This window comes from Melampsora larici-populina (genome assembly GCF_000204055.1).
Source record: "Melampsora larici-populina 98AG31 unplaced genomic scaffold MELLAscaffold_72, whole genome shotgun sequence".
NCBI lineage: Eukaryota > Fungi > Basidiomycota > Pucciniomycetes > Pucciniales > Melampsoraceae > Melampsora > Melampsora laricis-populina.
In genome coordinates this window covers 296,812-314,837 of record NW_006768836.1, presented here as the reverse complement: position 1 = coordinate 314,837, position 18,026 = coordinate 296,812, and the positions used below count along the sequence as shown (strand labels likewise).

Genomic DNA, 18,026 nt, shown 5'->3' with positions numbered 1-18,026 from the left:
GGTTTTTGTGCAGCACTTCACTGACATGAGCTTGCTTACAGAACCTATTTCATACACCTTAATTTTTCCATTCATCAAGGCAGTTTTTCATTTTTCATATCAGTCAATTTGTTAATTTTATCCATGTAGAATCGAATTGATATGTGTGAAAACAAAAAATTCAGTCAAATGTTAGAGGAAATGAAGTATCACCCGACCCTAAGCAGATAGGATACTATGCTGGTGTGATTGAAAGTCAGTGGCAATTTGAATCATCTACTTCTGAAGACCTGACTTTCGATTCATGCCTATTGAAATACGTCTTGTTCGCATATCTGAAGGTCTCTTTGCGGTGGCTCAGCTCTGTACAGGTAAATTGCTGCTTCACACCTTTTGTTGCCACAGTGCCGCCTGACCAGAGCTCTGTCTTGATACCAAAATTTTCCAGCTATGTTTTGGGGTCGACTGTCTGATCGAGTCGGAAGGAAGCCGGAGATGCTGATCGGACTTTTTGGGATGGCTATCAGTGTAATCGCCTTCGGCCTACAAAAGACATACCTCGGATTAATTATCTCTCGCTTCATAGCTGGAATGATGAATGGTGGGCTGATCTTGTTGGATTCTAGGTTTCCAATCCACTGATTCTTATTTCACTAACACATTCTTATTACATTGGTCATGACAAACACACAACAGGAAATATCGCTATTCTACAGGTGCCAGGCTTTTATGTTTGAAAGATAGTGATTGTCAACTTACATGTTTTTCATTTCACAGAGCATTGTGGCCGAGATTACAGATCCGACAAATTATGCTGAGTATGTAAACTGTCCATCTGAGCCACGCAATTTTTGATTAGATTTTAGCTAACGGTATACTCGTCCAATCCTTTGGGTAGTGCGGTGTCTTTGCTTCCATTGTCATTCGTAAGTCCTCTTCCAATTTATGCAGCCCCTACTGTTCAGATGTCACATATAACTGTGGGTGTTGAAATCCATTGCTTACAATGTATTTGTATCTGCTCATTCTTGAAGGCAATTGGATCAATCATTGGTCCTATTGTCGGAGGTTTCTTGGCTTTACCAGCTCAGAATCTTCCTTTTCTTTTCGGAAATTGTGCTTTCTTGATCGAATATCCTTACCTCTTACCTTGTCTCATTGGTGGAATGTTGAATTTTCTCGCGATCATCCTTGGAATCTTTTGCTTAGAAGAGGTGAGTTCCTACATCCAGAATTAGCATTCGAATCGGCATCCTGATTCTTCTTCTTCATGTAACAGACGTTGGAACGCAAGCCACGAAATGGGACGCAAAGACCGACACCATCACAAGGTTACGAAGCCTTGTCATCTGCTGATTATGACTCTCGGCCAATCGTATCACCCCCGCATAGTATCAGGTCATTATGTACCGTACCGATCATGACTCTGATGTTGACGTTCACAATGATTCACATCAACAATGGTGCCTTGGTGGCTGTGATTCCACTTTATGCATACACAAGTTTAGTTGAGCATTTACTCTTCTCGATTGTTTGAAAGAGCGCAGAACTTGTACAATTGACATCACCCGCGAATCTCTTGAATCTCTTCAGAGGTGGTAAACGGCGGGCTGGGGATGTCGCTTGACCAGATTGGTGAGGTCTTCTATTGTTCTGTGTGCTACTTCATCAAAATTATATCACTGATCAATTGATTGGTGTCTATATATAGGATTCATTCTCAGTGTGAATGGAGTAGGACTAATCTTTGTTCAGCTCTTCCTTTTTCCACCTCTTCAAAGACGATTTGGAGCGGTTAATCTCTACAAGTGGTCGGTTCCGACCTTTACCATCACAAACCTTTGTCTACCCATTGTGACCTACTTAGTCCATAGTCAGTACAGTTTTCCTTCTGAGGTTGTCTTCACAAATGATGTTGATACGATGACATCATCTCTTCAGTCAAAGGCAACACTTCCACCATGTCATTGGCGTACATGTCAGTCATCATGATCATGAGAAGTCCAGGTGTGATGTGCTTTGGTCTGTATGTGATTCACATCGAGTGCATCAAACCTTTTCCGGCTAGCAGCTGATGATCTGATTATCTTAGTGTGCTCAATGATGCTTGTCAACATGCTTTCACCCAGCTCGTCATCTTTGGGAACGTTGAATGGGATAATGCAGGTATGATTTTTTATCCTTGAGCTCTAGCACATTTAAAATATTCCAAGACATGAGATTGCAGTTTGCTTGGGAGTTGATCATATGGTCTTTTGATAGACTTGTCGAGCTCTTGCACAAGCCATTAGTCCTATGTTAGGTACTTCATTATTTGCCATAAGTATTTCAAGTGGAATACTTGGTGGTAATTTAGTTTGGATAGTATTAGGCTTGGTGAGTGATCTAGAAGAATGGTTGTTACTTTGAAGTTGATGTGATATCTAATGAGAGTTTTGAGAGAATTTTTCAGATTTCAGTACTCGCTCAAATAAGTTCACATCGAATTCCCAATGAGATTGAAACACGAAAGGAAGGGGTTACATCTGAAGAAGATGGTGTTGAACCTCATGTTTAAGCCCCCTAACCAGTTTTTCAGGAATACCGGAGGCGCATGATATGGGATCTGTTGAGGATAGGGCCCAGAGATGCAATCTCCTTGTACTGTCCCTTTTCTGACCAACATGGCTAGTTTCTAGAAGTCTTGTATTGGCTGATCCTTTTTTGTATAATTATGGCGTTCAAACCTGTGCAAGAAATTTGCAATTTTTGTGAGAGTTCTGTGCAAGTTTTTTTAACATCTTGCATAGAACTTGCACAGAACTTGCAGACTTAAGACTTATGTATGTTAACCTAAGGTTCCCCGCTTTGAGGCGAAATGATTCAGCTTGTGCAGTTTTTTCAAGCGGGGTTGTGAAAAAATTAATTAAGCAAGATCCGTGCAAGATTTCCTGCACAGATCTTGCACATCGGTCTTGCAAATTTCTTGCACAGGTTTGAACCCCATAAATGCTCTCATTGTGTTATGTGATAGGTAGAAATATTGTTTTCTCACTTCTTTTGTAACCTAGTCTGGATATGCATAGTTTTGTTTTGATTGGAACATGATAGATATTTGTACAAGTACAGCCCTTTGCATGATTGATGACTTTGAAGAAAAAAAGACCTTGAGTTTTCAACAAGAAAACCTTGAGTTTTTTCAAAAAGTGACCGAGTTTTTTTCGAAAAAGTGACCGAGTTTTTTCGAAAAACTACCGAGTTTTTGAGAAAGTCAATGTGTTCTTCTTGGAATTTTCAAAAGTTGATGAGTTTTTGAAAAACTCAGTAGGTTTTCCAAAAAACTCGGTCACTTTTTGAAAAAACTCAAGGTTTTTTTTTCTCCAAAGTCATCAATCATGCAAAGGGCTGTAAATAGATGACAGTTACGGGTATAATTATTGTGGGAAGTGTATTTCAACATCACTCTACTCATTCCTGAAACTGACTTAGTTTCTTGAGAACTCTTATTAAAATTGATATTTATAAGGGTTGAATGACACCGCAAGAATCAATAGGTTCAAAACCTGATTGAAGGAAGTTGCAGTGAGTGTGACCAGGCTCACAAGCTTTTTCAACTGTGAGTCTTGTTTACAATGTGTTCAGTTTGGGTTCACTGAACATCCTTGACCACTCATGAAAGGAAATGATACATATAAACTTGAAGATCTTGCATATACACCTAGTTAAGATCCCTGATTCCTCTCATCCTCCCAATTATAAAATTCAACTCTTTGATACTCTTGTATTGTCTCAACTGTCTTCACATTTCTTGAAGTATATAGTATTATCAAGGTATGAGCTGTTTTTTATAGTGTACACATTGAGAAGCAACATGGAAAAATAGGCTTGTCTAGTGTCTCTGTGATCACATAGACATCAGCTTTCTTTTTTAGCTATTTCATAAGTCTTGTGGTTTAGAGTTGGAGAAACATTTTGTCATTGCAAAGGTGGCATTAATGATATATTAGTATCTATTAGTATGTACAGAAGGGCTCATTGATACATTACAAAGAGTGAGAAAGTGTTTCAAGTACAACTTGAAAGGGAAAATAATGTAATGAATCCCCAACAGGGTTCTCAGAAAACCTAAGGGCCCGTTCAGATGGTTTTGCAAAAAATTGTTACACAAAAACGATTTTTCAATCCGCCCCTTGAAAAAGGGGCAGATTGAAAAACTCAAAATTTGGTTTTTTGGTTTACCAAACAGTCGACCAAGTAGGTCAACAAAAGATTGAAATGGAGGGGCAAATGAGGTCAAAAACTCTTTTTGGTCTCAAAAACAGCCTCAGGGCTGTTTTTTAAAATTGAAGTTTTCTTGATCAAAAACGGAAAGTTGCAGAACGCCGGTGTCTTTGACAAAAATCAAAAACTGTATTTGGCCAAATATGGTTTTTGGCTTTGGTGGAGTATTTGGTTTCCAGCCGAACGGGCCCTAATGTGAATTGCAAACTAGACTTGCAATTGAAGAAAGTTGTGAACCCCGTCACCACATCTTTCTTCAATCAAGTTTTGAACCCATTGATTCCCGTGGTGTGAGGATTCAATTCCTATATGAGATGAACTATGTTGTTATCCTAATTCAGAGTCATAACGGGTGATAAGGATATGTACCAAGTCTACCCATTCTAGAAGAGATGTCTGATAATCTTTTAGCCCTTTCCTGCCTTTTTGATTTTATCCATTCTTGTTGTATATATGTACATATCTGAAGAAACACTTCTTCTTCATCTTGTTTTGTCTTGTGTGTGGGCAAGGTCAAAACTGCTACGCAATGGACAGCAATATCAGAGTACCCAGATAGCAGTGCGATGAACCACTATCTTCAAGGCCGCTGAGTAACACTATTAGGATAGACCCACTATGGGGATCATGTAGAGGTGTGGAACACTCACTACAGAGCACAACACTATTTCATTGCTAGCCCTATGATAGCGCACACGCAAGGTTTTTGTAATATGAACAAAGAATTTATTAAAAGGGTCACAAAAACAGCCTCAAGGCGTTTTTTCAAAATTGACAAGTTTTTGATCAAAAACGGTTTTTGTTTTTGATCAAAAGAAGTTACCAAACGCTGGTGTTTTTGATGAAGATCAAAAACTGTTTTTTGGGTTCCAGCCTAACAGGCCCTGAGTTATTGAGGTTTGAAAAAAAAATCAAAGATACCCTTTTTGTACTATACCTAAGAATTGAATCTGGAATATCTTCCTGGTTTATGAATATACATACAAAAAAAATTGATAATCCTTTTGAAAATATATTTCTCCACATTTTTGTCCCCTAAAGCCTTCCTGTATGGGCAGTATTTCTACATTAATTCCTCAATGTGTTGGCAAGTTTGATTTGCGGAAGTTCTTTTCCCTAAGACAGATTTTCAGGGAACATATTGCCAAATCATTCTGAATTTGATTGATATACATGTAAATGGTATTTTACAAAGACTTCTGCCATAAACTTTGCCATATTCTGCCTAGAATCAAAGAATCAATCAAAATGTTGACTGCTCATGTACACACCACAATTACATATAGAAATACTGCCCATACAGGAAGGCTTCAGGGGAAAGAAATGTGGAGAAACATATTTTCAAAAGGAATATCAATTTTCCTGTGTATGTATATTGATGAAGCTGGAAGATATTCCAGAATCAATTCTTAGGTATAGTACAAAAATAGTATTTTTTGTCCGTGATTTTTTTTTGGATTTTACTAAAAGCAGCCCCCCCATGTGAGGTTTGACCGCCCCCTTTTATTCTGTATTTCAATTCAAAATATATCCTATTGCACGATAGGGGGCGGTCCAGAGAGCTTATTAGAGCTGATTGCAAGGTTTTAGTGAATAAAGTGGGTGTTCTTGAATACAGCACCTGTATTCTCCAAACTAGTCCAGGCAATAGAGATTTGAGTGAGAGATCAAGAAAACCCCACTGCAATGAGATTTCCAGACTTGTGATGAAAATATCCAATGTTTTGTTGACAAGTCAGCCTGTGCCCCGACCCAAAAAACACGGGTAATGGCCTACCCGCACCCCAAACCAATACCCAGTAGGCCCCCCCGCGCCCAAACCCTACCCAAACCAATTGAAACCCGGCTTTCAGAAAGCCCCCCGACCCCTATCCCAAATGCCTAAAAACCGCGGGAAGCCGGGGTTCCCCGCGGATAAGATTGGGGGTTTGAGGACTAGGCCCCCCCGCCCCCAAACCCTACAGGGTCCCTGACGTACTGGGGTCCCAAAAAAGGTGACCGAACCCGCACCCCGAGGGTTCGGGGCTTGGGGAACCCTCGGGGTGTTGGTTTTGGGGCTCAGGCTGATTGACAAGGTTTTTGGGCACTAAATGTCATATTTACAAGACCTGCAGTAGTGCAAGATGTACATGAGATCAAAGGCTTTTGTTTAAGCTAGCTTTCTAACTTCTAGCCCCTATAGTTCCCAAGTTACTTGAATGTAACGGTCAAACAAGCCTTAAAATCAAACATTGGAATCAGGCCTTGGAGGCACGGAAAAATTTTGCGCCCAAGTGAGCAAAGTTAAGAGCCTCAGAGTAGGCTTGGTTGATAGCTCTACTCCATGTGCATCTTTTGGAGTGCTCTGGAACTTGGGGCATGGAGGGGCGTGTGGTGTAGAGCCCAAAAACTGAAACACAGGTTTTGTCAGATACCTCTATAGGCACATTCCTGGGTCCTGTTCCAGACCGCCCCCTTCCCATCCCACATTTGTATCATACAGTAACAGTTTTCTTTTCCCCGGCTAAAAGGAGGCGGTCAAGCCTCACAAGGGGGGGCTGCCTTTAGTAAAATTCTTTTTTTTCAAACCCCAATAACTCAGTCAATTTACGTCACAAAGTTTAATAAACTATATATTCTTGGTGGGGAAATACAGGAGCAGGTTTGTACAGATTTATGATGCTGTATGATATCATCTCATTTTTGGTGGTATGACAGATTTTGCTGGTAACTGACCCAAAACATCTTGATAGCCGATGGATTTCACGCTGAAAACAAATTGAAGTTTTGTTGAAAACATTTTGGAGACATTGGATGTACTGGCCTGCCAGTGAGTGACCAGTAGTTGGGGGCTGTGATTGGAGGAAGTTTCAGTGACAGGGTCTGCAACTTGCTCCAATTGCTAATTGCATTTGCAATGCGTTCACGATTGGTTTGCTGTACATCATCAATACCGTCACGGTTGTGAGCTTTCAGGCTTTGTGCTGTGTTTCACTTTCCAGGAGTACTAACCACAGATAAGTACTCTTATGAGGGAGTATGTACTGGGGTCCTAAGTGAATCATCTCTTTTAAAACATTATTAAATCACACCAGATACATCCTCTGGCACAACATATCAAGACAATTTGGAAGTGCTATCACGTGCCCAGCTGCTACTAGCTTTGAATGTGCTCTCTCAAGGGTTTACAGCAAACAAATTGCGAACCAATTGCAAACACAATTAGCAATTGGAGAAAATTGTGGACCCTGTCACCACAACTTTTACCAGACGAGTTTACTATTCACACAGGCAAAGAACCAAAATTTGCTTGGCTTTTGGAGAAGGACTGCACTCTCAAACACAAAAGTGAAGGCAAATTGATGCATCTTTCAGACTTTGTTGAAAATAAGCACGGCCGGCTTGTGATACCTCCAGAGATTGACTGTACCCTTCCATTCAAGGATGCTGCAGTTGTCATTCACCCTGGGAGCCAAGGTGATGCATGGTGGAACTGTACTCAGCTGATTGACCTGGTCAAAACTCAAGCTATCCCTATTTTTGAGTTTCTCAACCCAAAATGTCAAGCGCTGTTCATCTTTGACTGCTCTTCAGCTCAACAATCTTTGCTTCAGATGCGCTGCGGGTCAAAAAGATGAACTTGGGCTCAGGTGGTGTAAAACCATGTCTTTGAGATACCGTCATCCCCACTGATGATCCCAACATACCTTCACACCTCCGAGGTCAATTTCAAATGATGAACTTTCCTTCTAATCATCCCGGCATCAGGAGATCAAAGGTCAGCCCGACATCAAGCTAGCAGATCAACCCAAAGGAGTTCAGCAAATTCTAGCGGAACAAGGACTCTGGAGCTATCACAACAAACATGACACGTCAAGAGGTCTTAAACCTATGGGATTAAGGTGTGAAAAGTGCAAAGGAAGTGGTCTTGCTAAAGACAAGATTTGTTGAGCTGAAAGAATCATTCAAGATGCTACTAAAAATCTCAATTCAGGCACCACCTTGGGACTCAATGCGGCATCACCACCTGAAGACAACTCTCACAACTGCTGTGCGTTCAAGGTTCTATCCAACCAATTGGACTTCAGAAATGAAAAGCCTGTGCTTCAAAAGATCATCAAAGAGGCAGGTCACTTGTGTATGTTTTGGCCAAAGTTTCACTGTGAATGGAACCCTATCAAGCGCCTTTGGTGCTTCATCAAACCACGTAAGTTCTTTTTTACTCCTCCATAAAATCACATTAATTCATTGAATGCTCATCTTAATATCAATTTTGCTTTAGAATATCGTAAATTGAGTCACACTTCCAAGACAATTGCCAAAGCTAAAACTTTGTGGGGAACTGTCAGGAGAAGCTGTCTGCTGATCACTATATGCAAGTTTTTCAAGAAGGTGGACAGAATAAGAGCTGACCTCATGTAAGCCGTTGCTTTTTGGTTTGATCTGAAATGATTTCCTCTGAAATTACCATCCTATGTTATAGGGAAAAAACAATGAGCCCTGATCCAAACATGCAGGTCTACACTTCTCACCAGCAAGTCTCTTTGACAGCTGTATCAGAACTTTTGTGATTGGTTCTGATTGGTTTACTAGTCTATTGTTTTATTTGTTTTGTCTTTTTCTTTGTTCATCACCATCAATTTCCTTTTGCTTCAATTTGTCATTTACCTACAGAACTATGTACTTCAAGAGCAATGAAATTGGTTCTTCCAATTCAACATCCAATATCTGTTCTCTAGATTCACTACAAGTCGACTCACAAGCAAGAACGGTGTTTTTGTAAAAACAAAAAAACTAAACACCTCTGATTCCAGAAAAAAATTATACATGGATAGCAATAAGTCTCGACATCTGATGTCTGTCCTTAGATTCACTAAAAGTTGACTCACAAGCAAGAACATTGGATTTCAAAAAAAACTAGTGTCCAGATTTTAAAAAAAGTGATGCATGGAAAAACAAGGGGCTGAGGGTTTCAAAACTGCTCTCAGATGCTCAAAGTGTTGAGATCTGAGTGAGAACATCAAATTTACGAATTGCTGGTACTCGTTTGAAATTTACAAGCCTTTGGCACTAGCAGCCATAGTCGGAGGTTGCAAAAGCAAAAACAGGGTCTGGCCGGGAATTGAACCCGGGACCTCACCCAAATTGTGCCCTTGTACAGGGTACCCTAAGGGTGAATCATACTACTAGACCACCAAACCATGATGGATAAGTTGCTTTAACATGGTCCCCGATCTGAAGCTGCTTCTGACAAGATCAAGACATATCATGACATCTCATTTACTCCTTTGACTAAGTTCCTTGCAAGAGCCCTTTTTCTTTTGAAAACACAACCATTTCAAGCTCAAACAGTTGCCTCAAGCTGTGTCTTGCCTCAAAAGCTTTTACCTCAGCTTTTGCCATCTGTAGACCATAAATTCTGAATCTTGGTCACTCCTCTTCAAGAGCATTTGAGGGTTCTGCCAGCTATAAACCTAACTCAGGTGGATCTAAAAGACCAACACTTGCTCATAGGAAGAGCGCAAAGATACAACTAGACTAAAACATAGGTGGCCTTGCCCGTCTGTAATTTCATCAAGTTTCAATACTTGAATACTTAAAAATTCAAACTCCAAATGCTTGAGCTGTTGAAGGTCTAGATAGTAATTCTTGATTTCCAGAAACTAAATTCAAAGGTTGATAAAGATGAATTGAAGGAGGTAAAACAGGTAGAAGGAAATTTTCTACATGGAAACAAAGTGGTCTATAACTTATGTTGTATATAAGCATTGTGGGAATCTGACAAGGAATAAGGAAAAGGCTGGGTGATTGGAGATGCACTTAGGAGGGGCTCAATGTGTTGGATGTTTTTCTGTTGGTTATGACAAATAGAGTTGAATAATTGTATTTCAAACATGACCTCTCTTAGTTATATGTTTTCTTTTCTCTATGTTTTCTGCTCATTAACATTTGTATTGTTGTCATGTTTCTGATCTTGTGATGTTTGATATGTTTCTCTATTCTTTCATCTTTTCTCTTAACTCTTAGCTGTGCCCGTGTTTTCTCCATAAAAGCCACCTATGAGTCTTGACAAGTTTGATCTTCATTTGTTCAAACTTGTTCTCACATCACATCACAAGCACTCACTAACAACTTAATTTCTCATTTGTGATTGACTCATACAATGCACCATGTGCTTGTAGCAGTCGCCCAACAACAAGCGCACACGGAATGCCTTTGAGGCACAAAGGCAACTCAAGTGTGCTTGTCAACGAGCAAACACCACACGGGCATGGTGATGGTCATCTTAAGACTGCGTGCAGACTGCTTGGCCTGAGATCGTGATCAAAATGTACAATGAGACCAACGGCAGGGATCACTTCAAGTCACTCACAGTGTGGCAAATTCTGTTGGTTGCTCCAAAGTGGCTCACCCCTTGTACTCCACCAGCACCTCTAGCGATGGCAATTGCCAGCATACCCTTCAGTGACCCCTCCGGTGACCTCTGCAGTGATCTTAGTTCTGGTCTCAGTACCCCTTGTGCCTCAAATCCAACTTGCCCAATGGGCAGCAAGAACACCAAACGTAGACATCCCAATGAATTGAAGTCTGGATGCACCAAAGAAGATTGTCCAGTACAACTTAAATGTTCAAATGACTTAGCTGAACGTTGAGTCAAGGCTCGGAAGGAGGAACTGAAATCACCAAGAAGATGGCTCTGAAGCAAAAGATAGTTTAGTTCCAGTCAACGATATGAAGGTCTTAATGATGTCAGAAGAAAATTGTAAAACCGAGCTTGCCAAGGAGACTGTTAAGGCCAGCGATGGGGTCTGGGACGAGGGTCAAGGATCTGGTGACAAGTCTATAAAGTAGATTGTCGGATGAAGAGAAGAGAAACTTGTACAATAGCAACGTGTACAACTAGGGACTCAATCTCTATCCGTGACATGTCTAACCCGTCTTTCACTCGCCGTTACATATGTTATAGGATCATAACAGTATCCCCCTTTTTACGCCCAATCTTCCTCTTGCAAGATCTGCGTTCCTCCCACGGGCAGCATTAAAAAACCCAGAGGGAAAAAGCTTGCCCTCTCACTTACGCCGTGTCCTTTTGTACTTCTCTGCCGCCTTTGGAAATCTTGCATCGAAGTCTTGTAGTAATTCGGCGCAATTCTTCAAATTGACTCGAGGTTCCCATGAATTATGCTCTGGTCCAAACCCTTTCCAACTAACTAAGTATTCCATCTTGTTAAATTTCTTACGGCAGTCTAATATCTCCATCACCTCCCATTCCTCCGTATCATTAATGATGATTGGTTGTGGTTCAGTTGTGCGGCGTTCCTCCACCGTGTCCGGTTCGTGTTTCCTAAGTAATGAAACGTGAAAAACAGGGTGAATGCCTCTCATAGAAACAGGTAACATCAGTTTATAAGCAGATCGTGATATTTTTTCAATGATGCTGAAAGGACCCATCCATCTGTGATCCAACTTCGGGCTTGGTCGAGTAGTTGACAAATTTTTACTGTTCAGCCATACTTGATCACCCACGTTCCACTTGGGTGTTGTCCTTATACCTTTGTCGAATTGTGCTTTCATCTCTTGCTGTGCAACGTTTAAACATTCAGTCAGTTCGGATTGTACTTCATTTAATTGTTTCAATCTATTTTCAACACTTGGGATGCATTGGTCACTAGATGGTACTCCACCAAAATTAGGATTAAACCCGTAATTTGCTTTAAAAGGTGAAACCCCTGTAGAGGTGTGGTCTTTATTGTTGTAAGAAAATTCCGCGATTGGTAGTAGTGATTCCCAATTGTCCTGTCGATAGTTGACAAAGTGTCGTAGATATTGCTCAATAGCCTTGTTCACGATTTCCGTCTGACCGTCCGTGCGTGGGTGGAATGCTGTAGATGGATGTAAGCGTATTCCGAGTCTCTTGTCTAACTCCTTTGTTATCTGAGATATGAAAATACTCCCTCTATCAGATGTGATAGTCCTTGGTGTTCCGTGTAGCCGCCATACGGATTTGACCATCAAGTCTGCTAGGTCTTCGGCCGACATTGCCTCGTTACACGGGATGAAATGACTCATCTTGGTCAATCTATCCACGACGGTCAGGATACTGTCCTTGCCGTTGGATATTGGTAGTTTAGTGATTAAGTCGTAGCTAATGTTGAGCCACGGCCCGGTTGGTATGGGGAGCGGTTCCAGGGATCCAAAAGGTTTTTGTGTCGTTGCCTTGCTTCTCAGACAAGAGTCGCAGCCGTCGACATACCTATTAACGTACGCCTTTTGTGACGGCCATACGAAACTGCGACGTATCAGGTTCAGCGTTTTAGACCTACCTGGGTGGCCTGCCAGCAAGCTATCGTGGCGGCTTCTGAGTATTTTGTACTTGATGTCGTTGTCGTCGGGTACTTCAATGCGGCCATGGTTGTACAAAATCCCGTCTTTTACCTTATAAGCTACCACTTCTTTCTTTATGCTGGAAGATATTGGGTTTTCGGTAGCCTGAATCAGTTCTTGTAGTCTAGAGTCTTTGAGTGTTGATTCCCTAATCAAAGTGATTAACGCTTGGTCGTTGAGCATTGGTTCTTCCGATAGGTGTTCGTCCGTCGTGATGTCTGATACTCCCAACACATCCACTTCAAACCAATGTTCGGCGTTGTTGAGTTTCACGTCTTCGCTTTCGAAGAAGGACTCCATAGTAGCAATTTCGGTGAAAGTATCGGGTCCGATGTTCTCAGGTCTCAAAAGTTGTCCAAAAGTGAGCTTTTCCGCCTGGTCAGGTTCCAAATCCGGCCGTCTTGAAAGTGCGTCAGGTTTAGTTGCATGTCTTCCAGGTCTAAATTTAATTTGGAAGTCGAAGCATCCAAGCGTCTCAGCCCATCTAGCCTGACGTCTGGTGAGTTGTTTAGTAGTCATGAACGTCTCTAGGTTTCGATGGTCAGTGTAGAATATGACGTCCAATCGCTTTGGGTTACCTTCCAGGTAATGTCGCCATTCTTTAAACAATGCTACGATAGCTAAGAGTTCCTTATCAAATATTTCATAATTCCGCTCTGCTTGTACCAGGGATCGTGAAAGATATGCTACGGGATGTAGCTCGTTGTCTTCATCACTGCGTTGAGATAAGACTGCCCCAAGGGCAAAATCAGAACAATCACATTCCAATACAAATGGTTTGTATGGATCAGTGATCTTCAATATAGGAGCTGATGTGAAAGCCGTCTTCAATGCTACAAATGCCTTGTCACACTTGTCATCCCAGTTATATGGGGTATTGTCTTTAGTCAAGTTGTGAAGAGGTCTAGTTGTCTCGGAGAATTGATGTATGAACCTTCTGTAAAAATAAGCAAATCCAATGAAACGCTGGAGTTCGTTGACACTCCTGGGTGCTGGCCACTCAGCAACGGCTTTGACTTTAGTCGGGTCCATTCGGATCTTGTTGCGTGATATGATTAATCCTAAATACTCAACTTCTGATCGTGAGAATTCGCACTTTTCCGGTTTGAGCCATAGTTGTTGTTTATCTAGGATGTCCAAGACTTGTAAGACAGATTCTTGATGTTTCATTCCCTTCTTTGTATATACCATGATATCATCCAAAAAGGCCGCTGTGTCTTTACCAATGTGTGCGCGCAAGATGTCCTGTATGAAGTACTGGAAATAGCCGGGTGCTCCCGTTGGGCCAAATGGCATTGTCAACGGTGCGAATTGGCCCGCTTTGCAGATGAACGCAAGGATCTCTTCATAGCCTTCAGCTACGCGTAGATTCCCATATGCGTTCCGCATGTCCAGTTTAGTGAATTCATCGGCATCCAGGAGACTATCCACCAGGTCCATCGTTAAAGGTAATGGATATTTGTTTTTGACCGTTAATGCGTTCAACTTGCGATAGTCAAAACAGGGTCTCAAGTTCCCGTCTTTTTTGCCGGTGAATAATACTGGCGCCGCCCATGGTGAAGTTGTGCGTTGTATCGTGCCGTTGGCAAGGCCCGCGTTGATCATTTCATCCAAAGCGGTGTTTTCAGCTGGCGAGAGTGGGATGATGCGGCTCGCTTGGGGTTGAGCGTCTTTGATCAGTACAACTTTGAAGTCGTACTTCCGTCGGGGAGGTAAGCATTGAGCTTTGGACTTCTGAAACATATGAAGGTACCTGTGATACATTGTTGGTACTAAGTCCTCTACGGTTTTGGTCAGTTGGTTCTTCTTCTCATCCGCTGCGAGTCGTGCTGAGGTGGACCAGGAAGTATTTGCGGCGTCGACTGCTACCGTTAGGCTGTCATTCAAGGGAGAGTTTTGCTTGCTAGCTGTTTCGGGTAAAGCATGAGAGTGTAAGATATCGAACTCACGTTGCGGGGGCGTTAGTGTACTTGAAAAGATACACGCCCCCTCGTCATCATTCCTAGCGTGCCCTGTGGGCTCCTCCGTTGGACCTGCAGGGGTTTGTGGCGGACGCGACGAGGCTGGATTAACAGCCGCAACCTGATTCGTCTCTGTTGTGGTTTTGGCATCTGATAAGTCCACTGTTGCAATGGTGTCGTCTTGCTTCGTACTGTCCATAAATTCGGGCGGCTTGGGTGTGTCTAACTGTTGTTGTAGCAGGGGAAAAAGCTTGTCTTCCGCTTCTAACAATGACAGTGATTTAGAAGAAATACAAGACTCACTCTGCGGGGATGCTAATGTACTAGTATTAGTACACATCCCCTCGTCACGGTACCTAGCGTCCCTCCAAAGTTCCGTCCTGGGATCCAAAGAGGGGTTTGTCGGCGTTGACGACTCCACATCAGTGAAGGCAGTGAAAACTTCAGCAACATCTATGTTGCCGGTCTTCCAGTCGATTTTCCGGTGGTTTGCTCGAATCCAGGGCATTCCAAGAATGCCATCGTAGGTGTTCTTGAGGCTCGTGATGATGAAATTGGTCGGGTATGAGTCGTGGTCAATGAATAAGTTCAATTCGTGTGAAGACCTGGCTTTGGATCCGTTAAAACCGGTGATATCTCTTGATGTGCTCACCCCGTGTCGTAACAGGTCTCTCTCAGCGGCAAAGGCTTCTCCCAATACATTGTGAGTGGCACCTGAGTCAATTAAGAGTCGGGCGGTGGGTCTAAAAAATGGTGTGGCGCGAGGTCTTTGGGTCAAGGAAAGTGAAGCTGTAAGAAATAAACGTGGATCACTGTTATTGCAAGGTACAACTCCACTCGCTCCTATTCCTATTGAATCATCCAAAGCCTCTAAGCTCAAGCTAGGCACAACCTTCAGGCTTGAGCGCCTTCATTTTTTGAAATGTCACTACGACTGCCACCCTCCATTTGATCTCTAATCTCACTCTCCTTCCCACTCATGGCTGCTAACTTGATTTCCAGCTCGGCAACTCTAGCACGATAATCCACCCTTCCTTTCCCTTTCCTCTCGCCACCTTTGGTTGGGCAGTCACTAGCAATGTGGCCTTGTTTTGCACAATGAAAGCATGATCCGGTTCGCAAACGTCGAGCACGTTCGTCAGAAGAGAGTCGTGTGTAAGAGGACGAGATGTCCATAGCATTCGGGTCGCGTGCGGGAGTGGGCATGTGCATGGTTGTGTCGGCTACTCCGTGAAGCTTATTATCTAATCTGATGGCTAAGTTTGAAATTTGTTCTACTGAAGTAAACTCCTCTTCATTCAATACCATAGCAACTCTAATATCACGTTTCAGTCCCTGTTCGAACTGGCGAATCAGCATAGGTACCTCCCAACCGGTATTCGTGGCGTGCATGTTAAATTCATAAGTGTAAGCTGCGACCGTTGTCATTTGAGATAATGACCGTATCGCCTTCTCTGCCTTAGACTTCTTTTCCGTGTCGAAATACATGGCTTTAAAGTTGTTAACAAAACGCTCGAAAGTCACTGTCGCAGATTTGGCATCGTCAAGTAGTTCGTGCATCAATGGCTGGGCCCATGCGCTGGCGGTGCCCGTTAGGTACGACAACGCAAATACCACTTTGCTACGATTGGTGGCAAAAAGGTGGGGGTGTGCCAGCATGTAAAGCTGGACTTGACTTGCAAAAACCTCCGCAGGGCTACCGCTGGTACCATCGAATTTGTCTGGGGTCGAGACTTTAGGCCCCTTAGGGGTATACGCCACTTCAGGCTGAGTTGGCATGGGTGCCGCTGGTTGGGCAGCAGGTGGCTGGCGAGTATGGCCTGCTTCGATCGCCACCAAACGTTCTTCGGCCTGCCGGCTTCGCGCCTCAGCTTGCTCTCGTAAGTTACGTTCTCCTGCTAATGCAATCTGCAGCTCGGCGATCTGACGTTGGATTTCTTCCATTTCGCCGTTAGTGAGCTTGGTGACAGGTAATGATGGATCTACGTTGACGAAAGGGGTTTCAGTCTCAGAGTCACTATCCGGATCGTCGGCACTGGGGGTTCTGTACAAAGGAGACGTGGTCGGTTGTGGAGTGCGGGTTCTGGTGAGTTGAATCTGCAAGGTTCTAGTTTAATCGATCTTGTTCTGGGTAAATCTAATCTATCTAAGTTTAATTCTGATCAATATTCTGAATCTTGGTCCTGAAATAGTTCGCTGGTATTCATGGTAAGTCTTCTTCTGCAGACACAAGGTTTCAATCTTAATCAAATAAAGTTTTCTAATCTAATATCGGTAATGTGGTGTATTCTGATTCTTCTCGATTCCTCGGCGCTCGTTGAAATAAGTAGATCCGACAATATGTTAAGGCCAGCGATGGGGTCTGGGACAAGGGTCAAGGATCTGGTGACAAGTCTATAAAGTAGATTGTCGGATGAAGAGAAGAGAAACTTGTACAATAGCAACGTGTATAACTAGGGACTCAATCTCTATCCGTGACATGTCTAACCCGTCTTTCACTTGCCGTTACATATGTTATAGGATCATAACAGAGACCCTGAATTAATGCAACAAAGACTCAAGGACAAATACAGTTCCTCTTCTGCCTCTGCTAGTGAAGATTAGATCATTTTGCACATCAATTGACCCAAGATTCTTTCTTCAACTATAATGTCTCAATCAAATTATATCTAAATCAAATTATATCAAACTTTTGCACTATATTTGAAATCTATCAACTTTTGTGTGCAGTTTTTATTGAATTGGAATATGCAATGCTCTCTTTGTTGTGTGTGTGGGTTTGATTCAATCAAACATGGGTGCTATCTTTTGTGTGTCTAAGATCTCAATCAAATTGAAAATTGTGTGCTTGATTTTCCTTCTAGGTTAATTTGTTACCAGTAGTTTTGAAACAAGTGAAACAAACACAAACAAGATTATGATTCAGAGATTCAAAGAAACAAAGATTGAGCTAAATCCCTTTTCCCTTGTGCCACCCAGTCATGCATTTTGAGAGCATACATCAGCCAATTATGCATCTAAGCATCTTGTGTATCAATATAATTTGATATCAATGATTCAGGAGATAGTTGCACTTCTGGATTATGACAATTTGGAATAATGGATGTATTTGTAGCAAAATCATCAACTTTAGGATCTTCAACCTCCCTTTCTTTGACTACAGTCGCCTCTGCAAGAACCAATACATGACAAAACCAATAATCATGCAAAACCAATACTTTTTTGAGCACATAAATCTTCATTTTTAGTGAAATTTGCTCTGAGAAACCAGATACTCGGTGAAAACCAATAGCTTTGGACCCAATTTTTTGGGTATTGGTTTTCACAGAGGTGACTGTACATACCATATTATGAAGCACAATACATGCATACATTACTTGACATATATTGTGTAGAACCCAAAGTCTACAAGGGTGAGAGATGATGTGCCAACAGGCTTGAAGGATACCCAACACTTGCTCA

General features: G+C 42.2%; 1 protein-coding gene across 1 annotated transcript; it reads left to right on the top strand.

Moving 5' to 3' along the window:
- Positions 1 to 283: 283 nt before the first annotated feature.
- Positions 284 to 2,453, top strand: MELLADRAFT_94769 (uncharacterized protein; the record flags this gene model as incomplete). The annotated part of the gene is made up of 12 exons (XM_007417395.1): positions 284 to 350; positions 428 to 593; positions 759 to 797; positions 878 to 905; positions 1,014 to 1,193; positions 1,259 to 1,481; positions 1,573 to 1,614; positions 1,691 to 1,852; positions 1,921 to 2,005; positions 2,072 to 2,145; positions 2,252 to 2,355; positions 2,439 to 2,453. The coding sequence occupies 12 exons, from the start codon at positions 284 to 286 to the stop codon at positions 2,451 to 2,453; spliced, it is 1,185 nt and encodes a 394-aa protein (XP_007417457.1).
- Between the last annotated feature and the right edge of the window lie 15,573 nt (positions 2,454 to 18,026).